Here is a 21867-nt window from a genome sequence, read left to right as displayed (position 1 = left end):
AACCCTTACGGGTTCCTTTGCAATAGACATCATTGTGCCCAGTTTAAAGATGAGGAAACAGAGGCCCAGAGAAGTTAATCACCTTAACCAACCTTAAAAATTTAGTGAGTAATGGAAATGAGATTCGAACTTAGGTGTGTCGACCCCAAACCTATATGCTTCAAATAGTCCTCCCAGCTCTGAGATTTAGTGAGGAATGGATGGCTCTCTAACACGACGCTGTGCCTGAAGAGACTGGCCGGTATCACCACCTGCCCCTGCTTAATCTTCTCCAGAAGGATCTGGAAGGAGGCCCCACCACGGGAGAGGAGCGTCAGGACGAGGAAGCTGTGTGACAGCAAACTCCCAAAAAGCTGTGAGGAGCAAACCCAAGTAGAGCCAGACATCACAAAGACGGCAAAATAGTGCCAAGCCAGCTGCAGCCAGCATGGTTTTGCAGCCGGCTTCTGAAGGGTGACCGCAGGAGACTTGACATCTGAGAACCAGGGGTCTGAAGGCACAGTTGTAATCTCCCCCTTGCAATGGCTCAGACTTTTATGAGGAGACATTTATAAACTCCCAGATTTTTGGCCATATTCATAAATGAGTGGTTAATTGTTATCTGAAGCAGTATCTGAATCACAAAAGATAACAAGGAAGTTTTCCCACCCTCCCTTGTGCTGGTTACTCAGCTTTAAAGAGGAAAAACAGTCATAGATTTTTATGTGGAATTTCAAACAGAGTTGGATGTTACTCTTGCTTTTTCCTCAAAATTAATGCGGCAACAGAAAGAACTAGAACTTTAGTCGGTGCAATATTTGGTATGGTTTACAAAGCAAAGAATTAATGTTTAACGTTATCAAGCTCCAAGTTTTACGGTTTCTTTCAGATGCTAGAAAGTAAAATCCATAATAGCTTAATTTCTGATTCACTGGAACTTCTGGCTTCATTGCTGTATTTTGCTCGGTAGAAGTTTCAAATAAATACCCAGTATTAGTCCAGTGGACTGGGCTATGAATTGAAAAAGAAACTCCATCAAAAATGTGATGGGAATCATTAAAATATTCAAGTGATTACTTAGACTGAGAGTAAGAACAATACAGGCTTTACAGATTAGCATATGTTGGTTGGAATAATGAAGATTTCCATTTTGTTATCTCCAGATGTCAAGTTAGACTACCCCCCAGAACCTAATGAGCTCTTGTTATAAACCCTGCCTCAGACAGACGCTCTTGTTCCAACTCTATTAGAGGCAGAAACTGACTGTTCCTGGCTCTGTTTCTGGCCCTTCCACAACTTGGAAGCACTCTCCCCTTTTCTCCTTTTACTCCCCCTTCCCCTACCCACCAAAGTCATTTGCTGTAGCTACCGTGGTGCTGAAGCCTCAGATCACTGTCTGCCAAAGGCTTGCAGTTTGTCCACTTTAACTTTCTTCAAAGTGTTATTCAGTATCTGTTGTGGCCCAGGGACTGTAATAGAAAGAGATGGAGAAGGGTTTTTACACTCGCTTTCAGTTTTCATCTGCAGGGGAAGCAGTTATGCCAGCACAAAGTACAGAGGAGGACAGAAGAATTCCTGCCTCCTTTCCCTCCCTCCCCATTTCCAGAGTCTTAGTTTGGCTGTAAATTATTAAAAGACCAGACCTACAGATCTCTTTCCCTGCAGCCTAAGATCCCTGAGAGTTCTGCTTTGATTGACTTGGTCTGTGGGGAAATTTTTCCCTTAGAAACAGTGTCCTTCGTGGCAGTTAGATCCCACAGCACTATTGGTGTAATACTGCTGTTTAGTTACGGAATAAGTTAAATGGGTCCTTGTGGAACAGGCCAGAAATCTAGCAACCATAATTGTCAATGTCATTTATATGGGAAAACATTTTCTGACTTCCAAGTAATTACCCTTTAGATGTTATGACTAAAACACGATTAATGAAGACATAAAACAGAGATGTGATCATATAAAGCACAGCTATCTTTGATTATTCTCAGATTTGGAGTAGGACTTGTTACCCTCTGCTGACTACCTCACTTTATTCAGTCTTTGCTCAAATGTTACCACCTCTGAAAAGCTTTCTCTCATCAACTTATGTAAAATACAGATTTTTGGTTTTGCTTCACCACACACATCACCACCTGGAATATTATTTATTTGCTTGTTTACTTATTTATGGCCTGGCTTCTTCACTAGAATGTGCATATCATAAGGGCAGGAATTTTGTCTCTTAGCAGTATCTCACTGCCTTAAGTGTCATACACAGCAAAAAGGCTCGATTGTTATTTGCTGAATAGAAGAATGAACACACTGGATTCATTCATTCACCTTGTTTCTCCCCACTCTCTAAAGCAGCAGTCATGTCTCTACATTCGGCTTTCCGTAAGTGGGTATGGGTAATATTATCAGGTAGACATCTTTCAAGGCCAAACATTTTAAGATCCTGTGCTCTCTCAATTCTGACATTTATGATATAAGAAAATCTGGAAAGGAAAGAATCTGTTTACTTCTTCATCTCTGTCCCCCCTTTCTTGCTCAGAAGAAGTTCTTCCTGCTTTCATAGCTCCTTGACCTCTCTCTCTCCTCTTCTCATTCTTTCCTGTCCCAGGAAACACATGCCAAAGATATTGGAAATTTAGTGTTATAGAGTCAGATATACAGGATGCAACTAGAGTGGATAATCAAATTTTCTTTACATTTCTGTTGTGGAATCAGAAGTTGGGTGATAGGAAGGGTAGAAGGCCACACACGTGCTAAATTTTCCCTTTGGAGAGAGAATCCTTTGAAAATACAAATATTCTTGAGAGAGTTATCATCTTAACCTAATTCACATTAAAGTGTTAGTAAGTTATTGGAACCATTCTCCTCATTGGAGGTACCAGACACTTCAGTGAAAATGTACCCAGAAAACTCAGGGGAAAAATGTGAAGAAAGGAGAGGATCACTTGAGATGAAAATCTGTTAACATCACAGTTTTACCTAGAATTAGCCTTGTTAAGGCTTCTACTTTTCTTTTTAAAGAACACTATAAAATCACTCTGGAAGATGATAGAAAGAGAATTATCAAAGAAACTTTGCTGCAACTGGACCAAAAGAAGGAATGGGCCACACAGGTATATTTCAGTTTTCTTAAAAATAAAACTTTTCTCATTTTTTTCCTGTAGTATATTATATAATGGTTAAGAACTTGAGTTCTGAAATTAGGCAGTTTAAATCACAATTCTGTCACTGGGTGTATAAACTGAGTTTATTACTTGACTTCTGGGCTTCAGTTTCCTAATTTATAAAAAGTAGACAATAATAATATTTATTGTTAATGAATAGTGTGAAGATTGAATGAGATGACTTAAATAGCATAGTGCCTCATAAGGAGCAAGAGCTCAGGAACTGTTATTCAGTTATTTTTAGGTATAATAATAATGGCTACAACAAATTATTAAATTAAAGTTTTGGGATGAATTATAGAATTAAATAAAATTTGTCTAAAAAGTACTTTCTTATGTTTCCAAATCTAAGAGAGTGCACTTTACATTGCTGAAGCTTTGATTATTCTCAGATTTGGAGTAGGACTTGTTACACCACTTGTTACATATCTGGTCTTTGATGTTTTCTGAAGTTCTTCACTGTTTCAGTTGCTATTGTCTGTTGCTTAACAATAATAAGAAACACTGCTGACTACCTCACTTTATTAGAAGTGGTTCAATTGTTCTTTCAGTGTTACTATTCTATTGCATGATTTTCAATGAATTACACAAATGCAGAGTATTATGGAGAACTGACCAATGGTTGGTTGGCTCATGCAGTGCAGCCACTTTGTGACTGAATGGTAAGATCCATAGTTAAATGATCTGACCATAATTAAGGTGATTAAAAATGTGTATGTGATCAAATATGGTTCAAGTATACATGTTCAGTACATATGAGGACTGTTTCAGATACCGTTCCAAACATTTTACATCTAAGTCTCTCCACAACCTTATAAATGAGGGACTTGCCAGTGAGAAGCAAAATTTTGTGACTTGCCCAGAGCACATGGCAGAATAAAGATTCAACTCATCTCCTTCAGATCACTGCTCTTATCATTACATTTTCCTTTCTCTACATGCCAAGCCACCAAGCATGTGAAAGACTTTTCCTCACTTTATCTAGCTATTGTAGCATGTAGTTTAACTTCCTATAGTCTACTCTTGTGCAACCTTGACTGCACATTGGAGTCACCCAAGGCAGGCAGTGGCTGGGCCCCACAAAGAGAGATGCTCATGTAATTAGCCTAGGGCACTGCCTGGGCATCTGAATTTTTTAGAGTCCGGGAGATTCTAAGGTGTGGCCAAAGTTGAAAACCACTGTTCCATTTTCAGTGAATTAAGTCATTACCCAACTAATTTCAGTTATGAGCTACTTCTTATTTTTTGTTTAATGAAATTTTTTTAAATGAAATTCTGTGTTTGAGGAGACTAAAAATGTCAGTTGTATCTGGAATATAAAAGTTCCTGGTTCCTGGGAAATGTAGGTCCACTCTTAGTTTAATTTGCATGACTTAAAGAAAAAAGAATTATTGCCAATCATCCAACTCTAAAGACTCAAATGAATTCATCCTTAACATATTTTAAAACGATTATGGCCTAGAAGAGTTTACCTAATTTCTCTTCTTTTGGCTTTTCCCTTCAGGTAGTGAATATTGAATTTATAACATGGTGAACATGAAAAAGATATCTCCCAGATAAATACAATCTATCATCCACTGTAAAGTTCCTTTGGGTGACACTATAAATATCCAAGGACTTGAAAGTAAATTTACATTTTATGAACCTACTGATAAACTCAGACTTTTCCCGTTTTCTTTGTCTAAAATGCCTTTGTCCCGGAGAATGCCTGCTTCCCAGTTGTCTGCCACCCTGAAACTATTTGCTGTTAGGTTTGTAAATATGTGTATTGTGATTACTGAAATACAGAAATCTTTCAAATTAAAAAGTAGCATGTAATCTATTTATGCTTTTGCTTTATGTTGGATTATGTCTGTAACTATAAACTTAAATATATGTTTGATCACAGTTTAGCCATCTTAATTGGTGGAGATGATCAGCTACAACAGATTTAGTCATAACAGAGGCCAAATTGAATGGACAGCCATTGTCCAGTTCTCTGAATTGGCCCTATTAGGCAGTGTAAGTCAGCAAAGACAACATAATAGGATAGAAAAGAAAGAACAATGAATCAAACGTTTTTAAGGTATGTTTCCAAAGTAATTTCAAAATGTAATTTAAAAGATAAGTTGATTGCATAACACTATTACTAAAACTGTGAGTTGCCATATGACAACTCTTCCCTAATATAGACACTTTGTTTTAGAATGCTGTAAGGTTCCTTGACAAGGGCAGCTATAGAGAGATTTGGGAGAATGACTGGCTAAAAAAGGAGGTAAGTGGAATTTTAGAAAAACAATTTATTCTTATTTTTTTGAACCAGACATGACTTTTACTTAAGAGCAGAAGCCATAGGAAAAGCATGGAATTGTGACTGACTAGGGTAAAAAAAAGTTCTAATCTTATTACCAGCTGTTATTCAACAAATATAACTTTGTTATTCAACAAATATAAATAAAATTTGTTTTTCAACAAATATAAACTCAATGATAACCAGAAATCATTTTGGGCATCACAATTCACACAATATACTCAAACATACAGAGCTTCTTTATGCTCCCACACTGACTGGTCTTCCTCAGGACCTGACTTCCTCCTGGGTGATAGGAGCAAGGCTAAAGGATCATTCTAACATAACTCTCTGCTGTTTAAAATCGACTCTTTGGGATAGCATGGCCTCCTTTGAATAAATGTTCAGCATTTTAGATTTCCTTTCCTCTGTCTGCTCTTCTCCAAGATGGATGCTGGATGTACATGGGCTGCATGCCCTTCTGTGGGGCATGTTACTACAGAGAGCTCAGATCTAAGGGGTTTCCTTTGGGTCCTTGCTCCCTCGGCCTTCCCGCTGTGGAGGAAGTGCTTCGGTTTACTCCCTGCACAGGTGGCTCCTGAAATAGGCTGCTCTGGCCTTCTGGATGTTGCACTGCAGCCAACACCACACCCACAGTTACAGCTAACGGTCAGGATAGCCCTGTCACTGCAGTTTCTATACCTAATTCCAGCTTGGTCCTCGGGCTCCCTCCCTACCTTTGTAGGGGGCACACAGGAGCTGGTGGAGCCACTGTGCTTAGAGTCAGCCGCCCACATGTCTCCCTATTCCAGGGCTCCCCCCGTCTGTCACGGTCTCCCTGAACTGCTCTTGATGGATGTGGTCATGTGAGGACTGCTAGACCTTCTTTGTTGTGAGCTACTGCCCTGTTTTCTTTACCCATGTACACACTAGACCCTCTGCCCTTACCTTCTCCTCATGGTCATCTGCCTAGAAAACTCTAACTCTTCCTTTAGGCAGAGGCTTTCGTTATTAATTTCTTTGTGAAACATTCTGTAATTCCACCAGGTTATTAATTTCTTTGTGAAACATTTTGTAATTCCCCCAGGAAGTCCTGAGTGCTTATTTTCCCTAGTGCTCCATTGTTTCATTTTAACTCTTGCTAAAAACTACGATGAAATTTTTATGTACCTGTCTCTACACTGCATAGAGCAGACTATTCCTTTCAACTATATATTCATAAAACCTAATAAGTAATCTGTGCTTATTAAATAGTTACTAAATGAGAGACTGTCCATGAGTATAGATATACCCTTGGAGGGATGAATCAACATATGGCTTCGATCTTGGGTGAAGATGTGAGGCCATGTTGGATGAAACAGGCAAATAATCTCTGGCCTACATGTTACCAGAGTGCTAGAGGATGTGCAGAACTCACTGCTCTGAAATTCCTTTTATATCCAAACAAGCAGCCACTTAGCCTGTGCTTACATGCCATCTGTGAAACAAAACTATCTTTTGAGAGAATTAACTTAGAGTATACACACAACTCTTGCTAGAAAGTTATTTGTATGTGATTCTCAAATGCACATCTTCAGCTCTGAGTGTGTGCCCTTAGCTCTGGGCCTATGTTTGTATTTGCCTGCCAGAGATTTCCACACAGATATGGTAAAGGCACTTCAAATTCAACGTCCCTAAAGCAGAACTCATTAAATTCCCCCTTAAATTTTCTCTTCCTGCATTTCCTTTTCCACCATCTGCTCAGATGCCAGAGGTGAAAAGGTCACTGTCATCTTCCCCTCTTCCCTTTTCCTTGTCCCCTATTTGACTGAATAGAGTGGGTGAGTCTAGGAAACAAGGAATTTAAAAATTAACTTGTCAGTAGATGAATGGATAAAGAAGAGGTGGTACATATACACAATGGAATATTATTCAGCCGTACGAAGAAAACAAATCCTACCATTTGCAACAACATGGATGGAGCTAGAGGGTATTATGCTCAGTGAAATAAGCCAAGCGGAGAAAGACAAGTACCAAATGATTTCACTCATATGTGGAGTATAAGAACAAAGGAAAAACTGAAGGAACAAAACAGCAGCAGACTCACAGAACCCAAGAATGGACTAACGGTTACCAAAGGGAAAGGGACTGGGGAGGATGGGTGGGAAGGGAGGGATAAGGGGGATAAGGGGCATTATGATTAGCACACATAATGTGGGGAGCGGGCATGGGGAGGGCTGTACAACACAGAGAAGACAAGTAGTGATTCTACAGCATCTTACTATGCTGATGGACAGTGACTGTAATGGGGTATGTGGGGGGAACTTGATAATGGGGGGAGTCTAGTAACCATAATGTTGCTCACGTAATGGTACATTAATGACACCAAAATAAAAAAAATTAAAAATTAAAAAAATTAATTTGTTTCTGTGATATTGACAATTATCTTTAAATTTCCTTTATAAAGTCATGATGAACTGGAACCTATACTATTTCCAAAAATTAATCAAGATGAATCTCCAATTTCAAAAAATAGGTAGTAACTTTTATAACTCAAGGGGAGCTTAACAGTTAAAGAATATTAGGGAGGAATTTAGTTTTGACACTTAAACACAACAGTATGATCCTAATGATAATAATTTAACAATTCAAATTTAAAATTTTATAAGATGTCATACATATTAGGTTTAGAGAAAATGATTGCAAAAATTTATATTTGACTGATAAAAAATGCCATATTGGTGCCTTGATCCTTCCTACTAAATTACATTTTGTTTCATTTTTTACTTCTCATGGTTCAGTAGAAATAAAAGACAGAAAAAAATGTTGTTTAATTAAATCATGAGCAAAACGAGTTTATTAATGATGGACAAATCATTTTAAGGAAGTTTAATAGATTTAATTTTTCTTTATTTCAATAAATACTTATTTTAGCATTATTAAATTTGCTCACATAATTAATTGAAACCATTTCTGGTTATAAGTACTATCACTGAAGTAAAAATTGCCTGGAAATAGAATAATGCAATCAGTTTCTCTAAGGAAGGTTTAGAATGAGTAACAAGGGATATTTAATATTAGAACTCCTGAAAATATTTCTCCATTTAACTCTCTCTCATCAATAACCAAAAACTTAGATATCTGGGTAAGATATGAGACATCCTATGTATGACTTTCATTATCTAGTTTTATTAAGCATGCTTATTAGGAAAATGAAGACAATTCAAATTTCCAAATGACTTAGACTAACTTAAGAAAATGAAAAGTCAGAAAAACTAGACAAAAGGATTTAAAGAGTCTAGCAAGCAGAGTTTCAAGTGTGGGGAGACATAAAGCAGGATTCTGCAGGAGGAAACTTCAAGAGCGTACATTTAATTCAGGACCTAAGCCCCTGACTTATAAAAGTTTTAACTAAATAGTCTTTTCCAATTTCTTAAATACGTTTCCTGGGTATTTGTGGAGAAGCAGGAGTTGGGAGAGAAAAATGGTCTTTCACTGCTTCCTTCTCACTTCCTTACTCCAGAAATCTAACGGTATTTAATATGGCTATAAAAAAGGAACTAATTTTCATTTCCCTAACATTTCAAAAGGCTGCTAGGGAGATAGTAATTGACGGGAACCTTGCACAGTACTTTAAAGGGTTGGGTGATGTCACAGGATATCCTTAGCTTAAAAGATTAGACTTAACTCCCCAAAAGAGCCCTCATTCCCAGCTTTGGAAGGAGACCAAGAACTGTGCGTGCTGCCTCCCAGGCATGCGAAGCCCTTAGGTCAAACATTTCCAAATGTTCTGTGAATTCCCTCTGCTTACAACCTCTAACCATAATTCCTTTCTCATCCTTTGACATTTGAAAATTATAAACTATGCTAAAGGCATTCAAGCTGGTAATCAACCTGATTATCTCTCAAAGTATGAGATCCTAACCCCAAGCTTTCTAGCTTTCGAATTTAGTATTATGGACTTAAATGGTCTTGCTAAATTGTTTGAGGCAGGTAAATAACGAATGCTTTTTTTCCTAACTCTAAGCCACTGGCAATATTTGAGCCTTTTCTATGGCACTGGTGATGTCTTATAATTGCATATTTGCTCACCAGATTATAAACTGTTTTTGGGGGAAGGAAGCGTGCCTTATTCACTTTCGTACCCTACTGAACCTTGCATGGAACTCTGCCAGTAGTAAGAATTCAAGCATTTAATAAATGACTTACATGATAGAAATATACCTGTGGTAATATACTGAGTGCTTCCAGATTTCAAAATGCAAAATTAAGTCTCAGTTACAAATAAAAAATGTTCCTCATCTCTTTCTGAGCACCCTACTCAGTTACACTCTTGGCAACTCAGACACTGACTCTAAACCCCTAAGCCTTTTTTGTTTCATTGTTTCATTCCCTGGAGACACTTACCTTTTCCAGTTTATCTATTATTCTCACCAGCCTATCACTTTCTATTTTATACTCTTCGAATTCTTCTATTTTCCTGACCTCTCCCCAGGAACACCTCTCAATCCAGCACCTGAGTAGCTCATGCTATTTTAGGTGGACAGAGAGGTAAGTTGGGGTTCTATCAAGTAACATTCTTCTATACATTCTTCCCACTATCAGGCCTTCTCTAGACAAGTTGTCAAAATACACTTCTTAAAGACTGATGGGAACTTTTATCAATATGACTGGCAAATTTTGTTCATATTTGCATTAGCCATATTTCTTCAGTAAACATTAATTAGCCTGCTTTGTCTATCAATCACCTTCCATTGCCTGCAAAATAAAAATAAGACTTTAGCATTATTTGGCTCTTGCCTAATTGTTCAGTTTCTCTCCTACTTGGCCCTACTCCCACTTTGTATCTATCCACACCAAAATACCTTTACACAAAATGTGCCTTTACACATTTGGTTCCTTCTGACTAGAATGTACCCGCCCTTGTCTCCCTAGAGAATCTCTACTTGGCCTTCAAGCTCCAGATGAGATGTCATTCCTTCTATTAATCCCCCTGTCCCCCCTCACATCTAGCAGATAGAAGGTGAAACTCCGAGTCCTCCCACAGCGCCTGGATAGCTGCCAGTATGATTTTATCGCAGTTTTCTGTTTTTATCACTATCTTTCCCGCTAGGCTAAGAGATCCTTAAAGGTTATAGTGCCTTGTTGATCTGTGTTCCCAAAGTAGTTTTGGGCACATAGTAGGCACACAATACAACTGAATGAATGAATGAATAAGCAATATTTTACCTTCCTGATAATTCTCAGAACTACCCCAGCACTCAGAGAAAAGATAATGATTATACAGAGGCTGATAGAAAGGGTTACTAGGCCTGCACTTCTCTTCTTTAAAATGACATAATACAGTATTTTCTCCAGCATTATTAGTTTTCTGTATTGTTTATAATTAACCCTAGATAAATCTTCATTAAATGACAAATATACCATATTGATATCTTAGTCCTATTTTTGTGTTTATCTCTGCCTCCAGCTCACAGGTAAGTCCAGAGATGTCTTTGAAAGGCGGAAGGAACACTCCCTGCCACTCAATGTGATGCGCCTAATCCTGCAAACCGGTTCCGTTTTGGTCCGCAAACGGCTTGGAAAAGAATCCCGCCCTTTCAATCCTGAGCGGAAGGGCAAAGTACACACAGCAACAACTAAGTCAGGATAAATCTTCCCCTCAGGCAAATGCACTTTTAGGAGTTGGAATTTTTACAGAAAATTAATTAGAACTAAGCCAGTAAGTACTAACAACATCCATTCTCTTCTTCTGAGAACAGATTGCAAATCACAGGAAGGAAGTTGAAGAATTGGAAAATACTATTCATGAACTGGAAGAAGAAAATTTGGTGCTTATTAATCAACTATTCAACTGTAGACTTGCGGATCTCAAAATACCCAGGTGAGGGCCATTAACCTATCTAGAAAGTATTTTGTAAACATCTGTATCCATAAAAAGTGATTTTTTAAAGATGATTTAATTCTTTAATGTTCCAGCCAGACTGTAATAGTTAAAAAGAAAGGAACTCACAAAATAGCCATGGTGAAGGTATAAGATTACTATAATGAACCATTGGTACAGCACAAACTTTGACTTGCTTTTTTTAGTAATACTCTATAGTCATAGTAGCAAACACTTAACGTGATTGTCACAAGCCTCTGGGCCAGCAGGCAAAATAGATGTGAAAATAAATGCTTATTTTATTTTCATGTCTACATGAAAACCGTGCAGCAGCTGTACAAGGTACGGAGTTAGCACAAAGCAGGGAGGGAACTTTGTGGTAGCTCCTTGAAGTGTTCTGAGCTTCAGGTTACCTTGTGGATTATAGAATTATTTCTTTTGATAGTTAATGAAAGAGTCAAAGTACTTTCTAGACAGAGAAAATAGCCCGGCATCTGAAGTCACATTTATTCCTACAAGAGAAACAAATGCAAACATGGCTTTGTACTTTAGGTTACCCCTCTTTCTTACTCAATACAACATCTCAATATACCAGTCATAATGGAAAACTAGGGGCTGGGAATATGGAATTAAAACTCAAAGTGGCCAATGACTCTGTAACGTCTTCCTATGTTGACAGATAGTATCTGCACTAGTTGGGGTGAGGATTTAGTAATGTGAGTAACTGTTGATCCACTGTGTTGTATACTTGAAACCAATATAAGATTGTATATAAACTATACTTCAATAAAAAACACTCAAAGTGGCATTCACAATTTGAACAAATAGTCAGAAACAGGAAATAATCTGAAAAGTGACATTTTTGGAAGAGAGGGGAGACAGATCACACAAGTGTAGGGTAAGATGGGAGGGAAATGTCTGGGCCTAGAAATTAAAGCAGCGAAGTTCAATATACTGGGAGGGGCAGGAAAACATCTTCACAAGGTAGCTCCTGTTGCTTGTGTGGCATGGAAGAATACTATTTTAAACCTAATAAAGTATTTTTTGTTTAGAAGTTTCCTGTGTTCCAAGAAGGGTGGACACAGGTACATCACAGGATTTTTGTTTGTTGGGCTCAGTGACGGTGTCAGGATACAAGACTGGAGAAACTGGGAGGGTGTGCGGTTACTTGAGAGGCCGAAAGCTGGGTGGAACAGGGCAGGGAGAGAGGCTACCTGCCTTCCCACCAGTCTGTGTGGCCTCACTGGAGATGATGCAGGCAGGCAGACTGGGTGAACTGATTGCTGGATTCCTGTGTTGCCGCTCTTGTGAGCTGGGGGCCTTGGGGGCTCCTATTGGGTGGGGGCCTTACTGGCCTCCCAGGGGCCAAGCTGTCTTTTGGCAGCCCTCCTGTCTGTTCAGGCCTCCAGCTCCACACTCCTGTCCCGCCTCTCCTCTTTGCCATCTGCTGCTGCTCATGCTTTCTCTGCAGTCATTCTCACCTCTGCCAGCTGGCGCTGGTGCTGTGGCTTCTCACCACTGCTCTACCTGCTGTCCGTGGTCCTCTTTTCTGAACTGACCAAACTTGAGCAAAGAGCCACCCCTGAAATGCCACCTCCACTTCCTGCTTCAGCCAGCTCAGTCTGGTGTATCTGACTCGGCGCTAATGTGACATGAAGTGGTAATAATAACAAAGGGGAATTCATTCACTGGCCAGAGAAAACTTGGCAAGGACAGGAAGGAGATGAGAAACTTTTAATGGGGATTTTCATTAAGTTGTTCTCTCTGTTGTATGCATTTTAATCGTATCTTCTGTCTTTCCCACAAAAATCAGTAAAATCCACCTTGTTCATCAGTGTTTCTTGAGTTGCTTTCGTTAGTGAGAGAGGGGTGCTTAGTCTTTTTTCAGAGCTGGGAGAGATGTAATACAAATCTGTCCAAGAGAAAAAAAACAGCCTGATGGCATTTGTAAGAACTAGGTTCAGTGCCCTGGTGGTGCTTCCCTGACACCCTGAACTGTACCTTTGTAATCAGCATTTATCACACTCGAGATTACTTATTGAATGTCTGTTTCCTTACTAGATTGTAAACTCCTTGAGGCATGTGTTAAGGACATTTTAGAAAGATCTGCATAAATAAAGAGAGAAATGTGTAAATTCTCAATTATCTGTAGCACTGCTTATTCAGGATAACTTTGAGTGTATTCAGGGGCATTTTCAAGTCAAAGAAATATAACACATTATATATTTTATGGTAACTGCCCTTTCCACCTCTTTCTTGAGAACTAATACTAGTAGGAGGGTAAGAAATAGATATGAGCTGTCCCCCATGGACAAGCAGAAACTTCTGTTTTCCTATTTGGATGAAGATGGGGTGTTCTAGCTAATAGAGTTCCTACATTTCCCATCCATTGCTCCCCAAACTTATCCCCATCACAGCTCACGTAGAATGCCACAGGATTTGATACATGAGGTGAGGCAAGGGTCAGCCAGCAGGGCCTCCAGTGCCACAGAGCTGAGGCTAAGTGGACCAACTCCTACCAATGTGACACTGACTTCATACACAATGACATTCTTTAAAATATTTTTTGTATCATTACATATCAAGTGTTGTTGTCCTATGATGGTACAGAAGTGACAACAAACTAATGATTAAGAGAGAAACCAGATTTATAAAGGTTATAACATTTAGTAAGACCTTAATTATTCAAAATGGTAAAACCAGAAAAGAATTCTATGGCTTCTGACATGTGTACCTGCAGACCAGAGCTACATGTGAAACTGACCTTTACTAAATTAAGCCTTAACAAGTTTTTACAGATATAAATAGTGAATTAGTGACATTATTTGTGGGAGCCTTAAGGATTTTGACGAACACTTCATTCATGTTCTTTAACTAACTGACAGCCTGTGAGCCAGGGGATTCACTTTGCTGAACTGCTAAGAATGACGGGTGGTTCGAATACCTGCAAGGGCCCAATTGCTTCATGCTGTCTGCAGGCAAACTGCATAGAAAAGCCAAATGGAGCTTTCTTATTTCTTATAAAAAAAAAAGGCATTTTATTTTCTGATTGAAAACTCAGTGGGCATCTGAAAAGCAGAGCACAGAATTAAATATATGTGCAGAGAGCTGCAACGGCAGACATACAGCTCACCAGGCTATAGCCAGAATATGCCGCTCACTGAAAGCCTGCCCCTAGGCGTCATCTTGGACTCCCGCTGCTCACTGTCTTCCTCTTTTCCTCTTCATTTTAAAACCATCCCAGTCAGGCCACGATCACTCCTCACCTGGTTACTACAGCCATGACCTAACTGGTATCCTGCTCACGCTCATGTGGGACTCTCAGGGTGTTACTCCCGTCACGGAATGCCGCCCAATCCCAAGCTCTCCTCTGGCAAACAGCTGCTGGTGCTTCAGTGCTCAGCAGAGGGCCCATCTCTTCCCAGAAACCTTCCCTCACCTCCTAAAACCAAGTCAGGCGTTTCTCATGTCTCACTTTATGCTCATTACCCATCACGGCACAAACCATCACCCTAACATACTGAAAGCCTGTCCACCACCCTGCTGGGCCTTAGGCTCCTGAGGGTAGAAACTATGTTTCATTTCTCATGGGTGTGTTTCCTGCTCCTGGCAAAGCGCAGGCACTAGTGAGGCAGTGGATTGTCCACCGACAGATTGGGCTCTCAGGCAATTGAGTCATATGTTGGCTGGGGCTGCAGCCATCTGAAGGTTTGACTGGGGCAGGAGGATCCACTTCACACTGGTTCTCCCAAGTTGGTGCTGGCTAAACTGGGGCCTCAATTCTTCTTCACACGGGCCTCTCCCCTTTGTTACTTGTTCTTTTAGGCAGCTGTATCTCACCCAAGCTGCTGGACAGGAAGTGCCACCTGAGGAAAAGTATCTGGAGCTGCCAGAAACCTATATAGGTATGATTTTATTGTAAAGGTGATGTTTTAATTTGACATTTATTAAGCATCTATTACAGACAGGTACCTCATATCCAAGAACTATTTAGGGTATAGACACCCGTCAGCTCCTCCGTATTTTCTTGCCACACATGTCCTAGCCCATGTCCTTTCTCTAGACCTATCAAAGTTATCACATTTCACAGCAAATTGAACAGATACCGGTGGAGAGGGATGGAGTGTTGTCTACTGCGGCAAGGTTAAGGTTCCAATTTAGCCAACCAACCGAAATACTGACATACATGTAGGTTTTCATATGATTACTCTAACTTATTAGCTAACAGAAAGAAATACCACTGAGATAAAATTTCTAAAAATGGGATTCTTGCTTTTAACACATAGATTCTACATTTCTGCTTCTGAGAGGTCTTTCAAATTAAGTAATGTGACAAAGTATGTACTGTATTTTTTAATCTGTCCAAACTGTACACATAATTCATTTATTTGCATTCATCCCAGGAAAGTCAGAATTGCAACCTGTAGAAGCAAAGATGAGCTCCTCAGTGGAAGGCAGTCCTTTACACCTTAGTAACAAGGACAGCATCAGACACGGCCAGCACCGGCAGACAGATGAAGAGGGCTCACATACCGCGCCTGGGGCCTCCGCTATGAAATACTTACTGTATGAGGATGAGCAGGATTTCAAGGTAAGATTCATGAGAAAACAACTTGACTAGTAAGAGAATGTTCTATTAATGGAGAAAATTAAACTAAAATATGGGTATTGGCAAATTCTATTTGCAATTATTAGTAAAATTTGCCCACCATTCACCTCTCTCATTGAATATTAATTTCATGCTTCCTCTTATGCAGTTTGTTACATGTATTCATTTATAGACCCCATTTCTAGTACACTATATAAGCTGTCCAAGGCTACATAACAAATTACCCCCAGACTCAGTGGCTTATGACAATAATCACTTACTCTCTTTCAGGACTCTGCTGGTTAGGAATTTGGGAAGGGCTCTGCCGAACAGTTCTCACTTGGGCTCTCAGGCAATTGAGTCATATGTTGGCTGGGGCTGCAGCCATCTGAAGGTTTGACTGGGGCAGGAGGATCCACTTCACACTGGTTCTCCCAAGTTGGTGCTGGTTAAACTGGGGCCTCAATTCTTCTTCACACGGGCCTCTCCCCATAGCACCTCTGTTGTCCCTTTGTTATGGTGGCTGGCTTCTCCCAGAACAAACAATCCCAGAGACCAAGATGAAGCACAAGAAACGCTGCAATGTTTTGTAAGATTTAACCTTGTTAATCACACACCATCACTTTCGTCATGTGCTACTGATTGTGTAGTTACAAAGTTTACAAAGTTCCACCCAAAGGGAGAGAAAATGAAGCTCCTGCATCTTGAAAGAGGAAGAAGCATCACATTTTAAGAAAATCATATGGAATAGGGTATCTATTAGTGTGGCCATCTTTGAAAGTACAAACCACCACATGTACCATTAGGTGAAACCTGGAGTATCAAGTTTTCTACTTTCAAAACCTTTTTGGTACATTCCAATTACTCCCACATCCACCCCTTGTTATTTTCATTCTTGGTACTACCAATAAAGTTTTCTTAAGACTTAAAATCTGATAGGAGAAGTGATATAAGAAAGCAGAAAAAAATGAACAAATCTACAAAAATCATTTTAACTATAAATCAGTCCTGCTACCATCAAATGGCAATTTAAAGACTAACATTCTAGCTTCTGTAGCATTCTAACACATCCATGAGTATCCTGGAATCATGACACCTGGTATGTTATGATGACCTCAGGCTAATGGAAAACTGTCTGTATAATTGGAAAATTGCATACCATCTGGTTGACTGAAAGACCTTCTTACTTTCCATGAGAGTTTTTGATGTGGTGGAAATGGTATTGTGTATGCTACAGGCTGAATTGTGGCTCTCCTGTCCCACCCAAATTTGTATGCTGAAGACCTAATGCCCAATGTGACTATATTGGGAGATAAGTGTCTTTAGGAGGCAATTAAGGTTAAATGAGGTCATAAAGATGGCCTAATCTGATAGGACTGTGGCCTTATAAGAAAAGGCTCTGCCTTATGAGGACACAGTGAGAAGGCAGGCATCTGCAAACCAGAAAGAGAGCTCTCACCAGAACTCAGTCATGTTAGCACATTGACCTGGGACTTCCCAGCTTCCCAATCTGTGAGACACAAATTTCTGTTGTTTAAGCCACACAGTCTATGGTATTTTGTTATGACAATCTGAGCAGATTAATACAGTGAATTACTTCAGAATCTTAATCCAGATGATTCTGAATTATGTGGTAGATGTCTATCAATTTGCTCTTCTCCTATCTTACAATTATTGTAGCTCTATGATGATATATTTTTTAAACCAAATACAATCATATGTATTTTTGAGAAATAAAGCATTGCCTTTTTCATTATCTGGTTCTCCTAAATTCTCATAAATGTGGGAACCCCACAACATGTCAGGTATTTATTAGATGCTTGGGAATATGAGGGGAGAACAGGAAGAAATTAAGTCTCAAAAATGCCTATATGGCAGGCCCTATCCTCAAATCATTTACATGCTAGTAGAAGACAAATAAGAAAATCATAAATTACTGTACAAAAGGAATATCCCACCTGTATCTGTCTTCCTGATCAGTCTGTGAACTTACCACTGTACTCCAGCACTTGGTACAGGACCTGGTGCACAGTGAGAACTCAGGAAAGATTTGGTGAATATTTGAAGGAATTCAAAAGAGAATTATGACTTGGGGAGTCTCCCAAGAGAAAGGCACACTGGGGAGGGTGTGAACTGTCTCCACCTAATTTGGAATTGGCTGTGGGATTTCATATAAATTAGACTTCCAATTCTGTTGGTTTGGCTTTGTGAAAAGCACAACCTTCTTGAAGACTTTGCTCAGTATTAGAATATCTATAGTCAAAGTGATATTCAACACTTTTTAATTTTTTTACAGTTAAAGAGTTTAGAGAGTATTATCTGCCAACTTTGGCTGGTGCCTCCGACCCAAACTCCCAAAAGACATGACTGCCAGCTTTGCTGACTGCTCCTTGGGCAATCTTGCCTACCACACCCACGGGGTATATAAGTTTACTGAGTGGTTTTTTATTTACAGTAGCATTTTCACATGTTATATAGCATTCAGGCAATTAGGAAGGAAATGAAATATATCAGATAAAGACCTACTGTAATAAAGAAAACCTAATCTATTGAGGCCAGTAATTTGTTGAAAAACCTTTCCTATTATCTCTGTCTCTTCACCAACAGGATTATGTAAACCTGGGCCCCCTGAAAGTGAAACTCATGAGTGTTGTGGGCAAGAAAATGCCCATTCATTTTCAAGAGAAGGAAATTCCAGTCAAATTCTATGAAGATGTCAGGAGCCCAGAAAGCCACATCACATATAAAATGGTGAAGTCTTTCCTCTAACATTGAAAGCTACAAAGTAAAAACAACATCTTTTCCTTATACATTTTCTTTAGCAACTAAAAAGTATCAGTTGCCCACTGAATTCACAGTTTGGTCCATTTTTAAACCAGTTATTTCTAAAGGTCATAATTGCATTTAAAATCAAAGTTCCAAGTACTCAGCTATTCATTTATCTGCATAGCATAAGTGACAAAAATGAGAATACACTTTATATTTCTATATTCAAATATTCAGAAGCATGACAGTGGGCCCAAGATGGTCTCTGAGGTTCATCACCACTTAAAAATTCCCTCATTAATTTATGATTCTAGTATGAAATAGCTCAATTAGAAATTCTTCTAAGACAATATGTAAGTTTGCATAGCACTGGATTACACATCTTTCTCTCTGTGGGTGCCAAATGAGACAGCTAGTCCACAATTCAAGCCTATTCTTCTTTACTCAAACACTACTTCTAATGAATATAACACATTTTAGAAACAAATAAATTTGAGGGTGGTAGTTTGTTATATAAAAATATTGCACCCATAGGGAGATAACTCTCCCATCAGCTATATGATGTAAACTGCTATGTACTTACGCAAGGTCATTACCACTTCCATCTTACGGGTACCGCAAGCCAGGGACAGTGTGACTGTGCCTGAATTTGACATCAGCATTCTATTCTAAAGCTCGATCTACTTATAAAGACTTTTACAAGAAACACCTTTTAAATACAAGGCCACAGATAGATTAAAAGTAAGTATACCATGCAAATATTAGCCAAAAATAAAGGTGATGTGACTATCAAAGTAGACTTTGAGGTTAAGAAGTATTAAGAGAAATAAAGAGAATATGAAGAGAAACATTTCATAACAACATACAGATCTGTCTGTACGGATGATATACAATTCTAAATTTGTATGCACCTAATAAACTTGATGTCCAAATACATAAAGTAAAAATTACCAATCTGAAAAACATTGTGGTAAACCATGTTATGTACATTTTACCACAATAAAAAAAGAAAAAAGACACATTCACAGGCAGACATAAAGATCTTACCATACCTCTCTCAATAATTCATAGGCCAACAGACAAAAAAAAAAACTCTTTAAGGATATAAAAAGTTAAACATTTGTAGTATACATACTCTTTGCAAGTGCACATGCAACATTTACATTTTATCTCAATAATCTTGAAAAACTAGCAAAAATGAACCTTAAAGAAAGTAGAAGAAAGGAAGTAATGACAGAAATAAATATAAAGCCAACACATAGAAGAGAAAATCAAGAAAGCCAAAAGCTGGTTCTTTGAAGGGCTAATGAAAATTGAGAACTCGTAGTAAGACTAAGCAAAATATAGGGAAAAACAAATGAAAAAGGAAACATCACTACAGATTTTAGACATTATTAAAAAGATAGAGGAAATTAAGGGAACTTGAACTCTCATAAAATTGTTGATGGGAGCACAAATTGAGGCAAAGACTTTGAAATACATTTGACAGTATTAAACTGAATGTGTGTGTGTGTGTGTGCGTGTGTGTATTGTGTCATGATCTAGCAATTCCACTCTTGGCTTAATATGAGACAGAAATGTGAGCTTGTGTTTACCAGGAAACATGGATAAAAATGTTCCAGCACTTTCACTGGTAAGAGTCAAAATTTGAAACAGTCCAAATGACCACTGACAGGAGAATATGTAAATAAATTGTGCTATAGTCACACAATAGTATACAGCAATGAAAAAGAATTAACTATTGCCCAATGTAAAATGTAGCTATATAGAGCAATCTACCAGACATAATATTGAGTGAAAATAATATTGAGCCATAAAAGAGCATACACACACAGTATGATCCCATTTACGGAACATGCAAAAACAGGACAAGCATACCAGCCTTGATGATAGAAGTCAGCATAGTGGTTGCCTTTATGGTGGTGAATGACTAGAATGGTACAGGAGGAGTTTTCTGGTAATCTGACCTACTGGCAGGTAACATGGATGTACTTATTTCATAAACATTCATCAAGCAGGACACTTAGGATCTGTGTATTTGACTGATACATTTTACATTTCAAAAAAGTTTCCTCCAAAATTATCCCGCAAATATCCTTATTTCAACCCATTCCATAAAGTGATGATGTAGAAAGGCTATGCTTATGTCTTGCTATGTATATGGGAGCATGAGTGTTTCCTGAAAGGAAGGCAGAATACTTTGTTAGGGCGGTCTTTCAAAGGTCAACAGAAACAGAAATGTCCTTGGAAAAGTTAGTAACTACATGGAGTGGATTTGCCAATTTTCTTTTAACAAAGAAAGGTAAAACTTTTATAGATAAGATTTATCTTTACTCTTCTCAGGAAAAATAAAATTACTGACTTTCCACTGGGACAAATCAGCTTCCAGTAAGCTACAAATGAAGGCTATGTGACAGCTCACTGGTTTCAGGAGGTCAGCAGAAACTGACATTGCTTTCTCTCATACTTGAAAAGTTCAGACCATGAGATTATTAAAACAAGCCAGGCATAACATGGGCACACCAATATTAATTTTATTACCTGTGGCAGTTTCTCCTTCACAATGTGAATTTGAATTGGAAGAAAATATCAAATGACTAAAAAGTCTTTGTTTGCTGCCAAGAAGATGTCAAAGTCGAAAAGGCAGCCTTTGGAAAAGGGAAAAAAGTTCTTTCCTTCTGTTAGTAACATTTCTTGTGTTTAGAATTTTCAGTATGTCTAAAAATCTGCCAGGTTTTCTGAACCCAAACTCTAAACACAGTAGGGTTGTAGTTTTGTTTGAAGCCATTACAAAGGAAGTCTCAATAAATTCATTTACCACTGAACTTCCTATCAGTGTCACCTATTCAATGCAGCATTTATCAAGTCCTTCCAGCCAGGCATTGTGTGCAAGGCATTAAGGTGGCAAAATAAAACTGCCCCTTTCCTCAAGATGCTCATAGTTCAGTAAGAGTCTAATGGGCCAGAGGCCTCTCTGGGCTGGTAAAATCTGCTTTTGCTTTTCAGCACTAACAGCAGAGGAAGCAAGGAAAAGTAAGAGAAAGGAGAAGACATTCTAGGTGGGTTAGGGGATTGTGTTTAACTTGCAATGTTCTATTTTTAGCACCTTTAGAAAGAGATTTGGAAAATAAATTGTAAGATGAGTTCAGGAGGATTTTACGTAGGTTTCAGTTCTCAGAATAACAAGCATGTGAGTTTTATACATTGTTATTCATGATTTTGGGGTTGGGGGAGAAGGGACTGGGTGTCA

At 38.7% G+C, this 21867-nt stretch overlaps 1 protein-coding gene across 5 annotated transcripts in view; it reads left to right on the top strand.

The window, feature by feature from the left end:
- The window catches only part of CCDC83 (coiled-coil domain containing 83), a 47564-nt gene extending 27745 nt beyond the window's left edge, over positions 1-19819 (top strand). For 2 of the 5 annotated variants that reach the window (XM_073215933.1, XM_073215931.1), the window contains 6 exons: positions 2989-3080; positions 5317-5385; positions 11142-11263; positions 15089-15168; positions 15667-15854; positions 18459-19819. In XM_073215933.1, the coding sequence (XP_073072034.1) occupies positions 2989-3080; positions 5317-5385; positions 11142-11263; positions 15089-15168; positions 15667-15854; positions 18459-18620 (713 nt within the window). In that variant the 3' untranslated portion in view covers positions 18621-19819. The other 3 variants (XM_073215930.1, XM_073215932.1, XM_073215934.1) reach the window with 3 other exon arrangements.
- The last annotated feature ends 2048 nt before the right edge of the window (positions 19820-21867 follow it).

This window comes from Manis javanica, chromosome 11 (genome assembly GCF_040802235.1).
Source record: "Manis javanica isolate MJ-LG chromosome 11, MJ_LKY, whole genome shotgun sequence".
In the NCBI taxonomy this organism is placed as follows: Eukaryota; Metazoa; Chordata; class Mammalia; order Pholidota; family Manidae; genus Manis; species Manis javanica.
The sequence above is the reverse complement of the archived record's forward strand: the minus strand, read 5'-3'. Positions and strand labels throughout refer to the sequence as shown.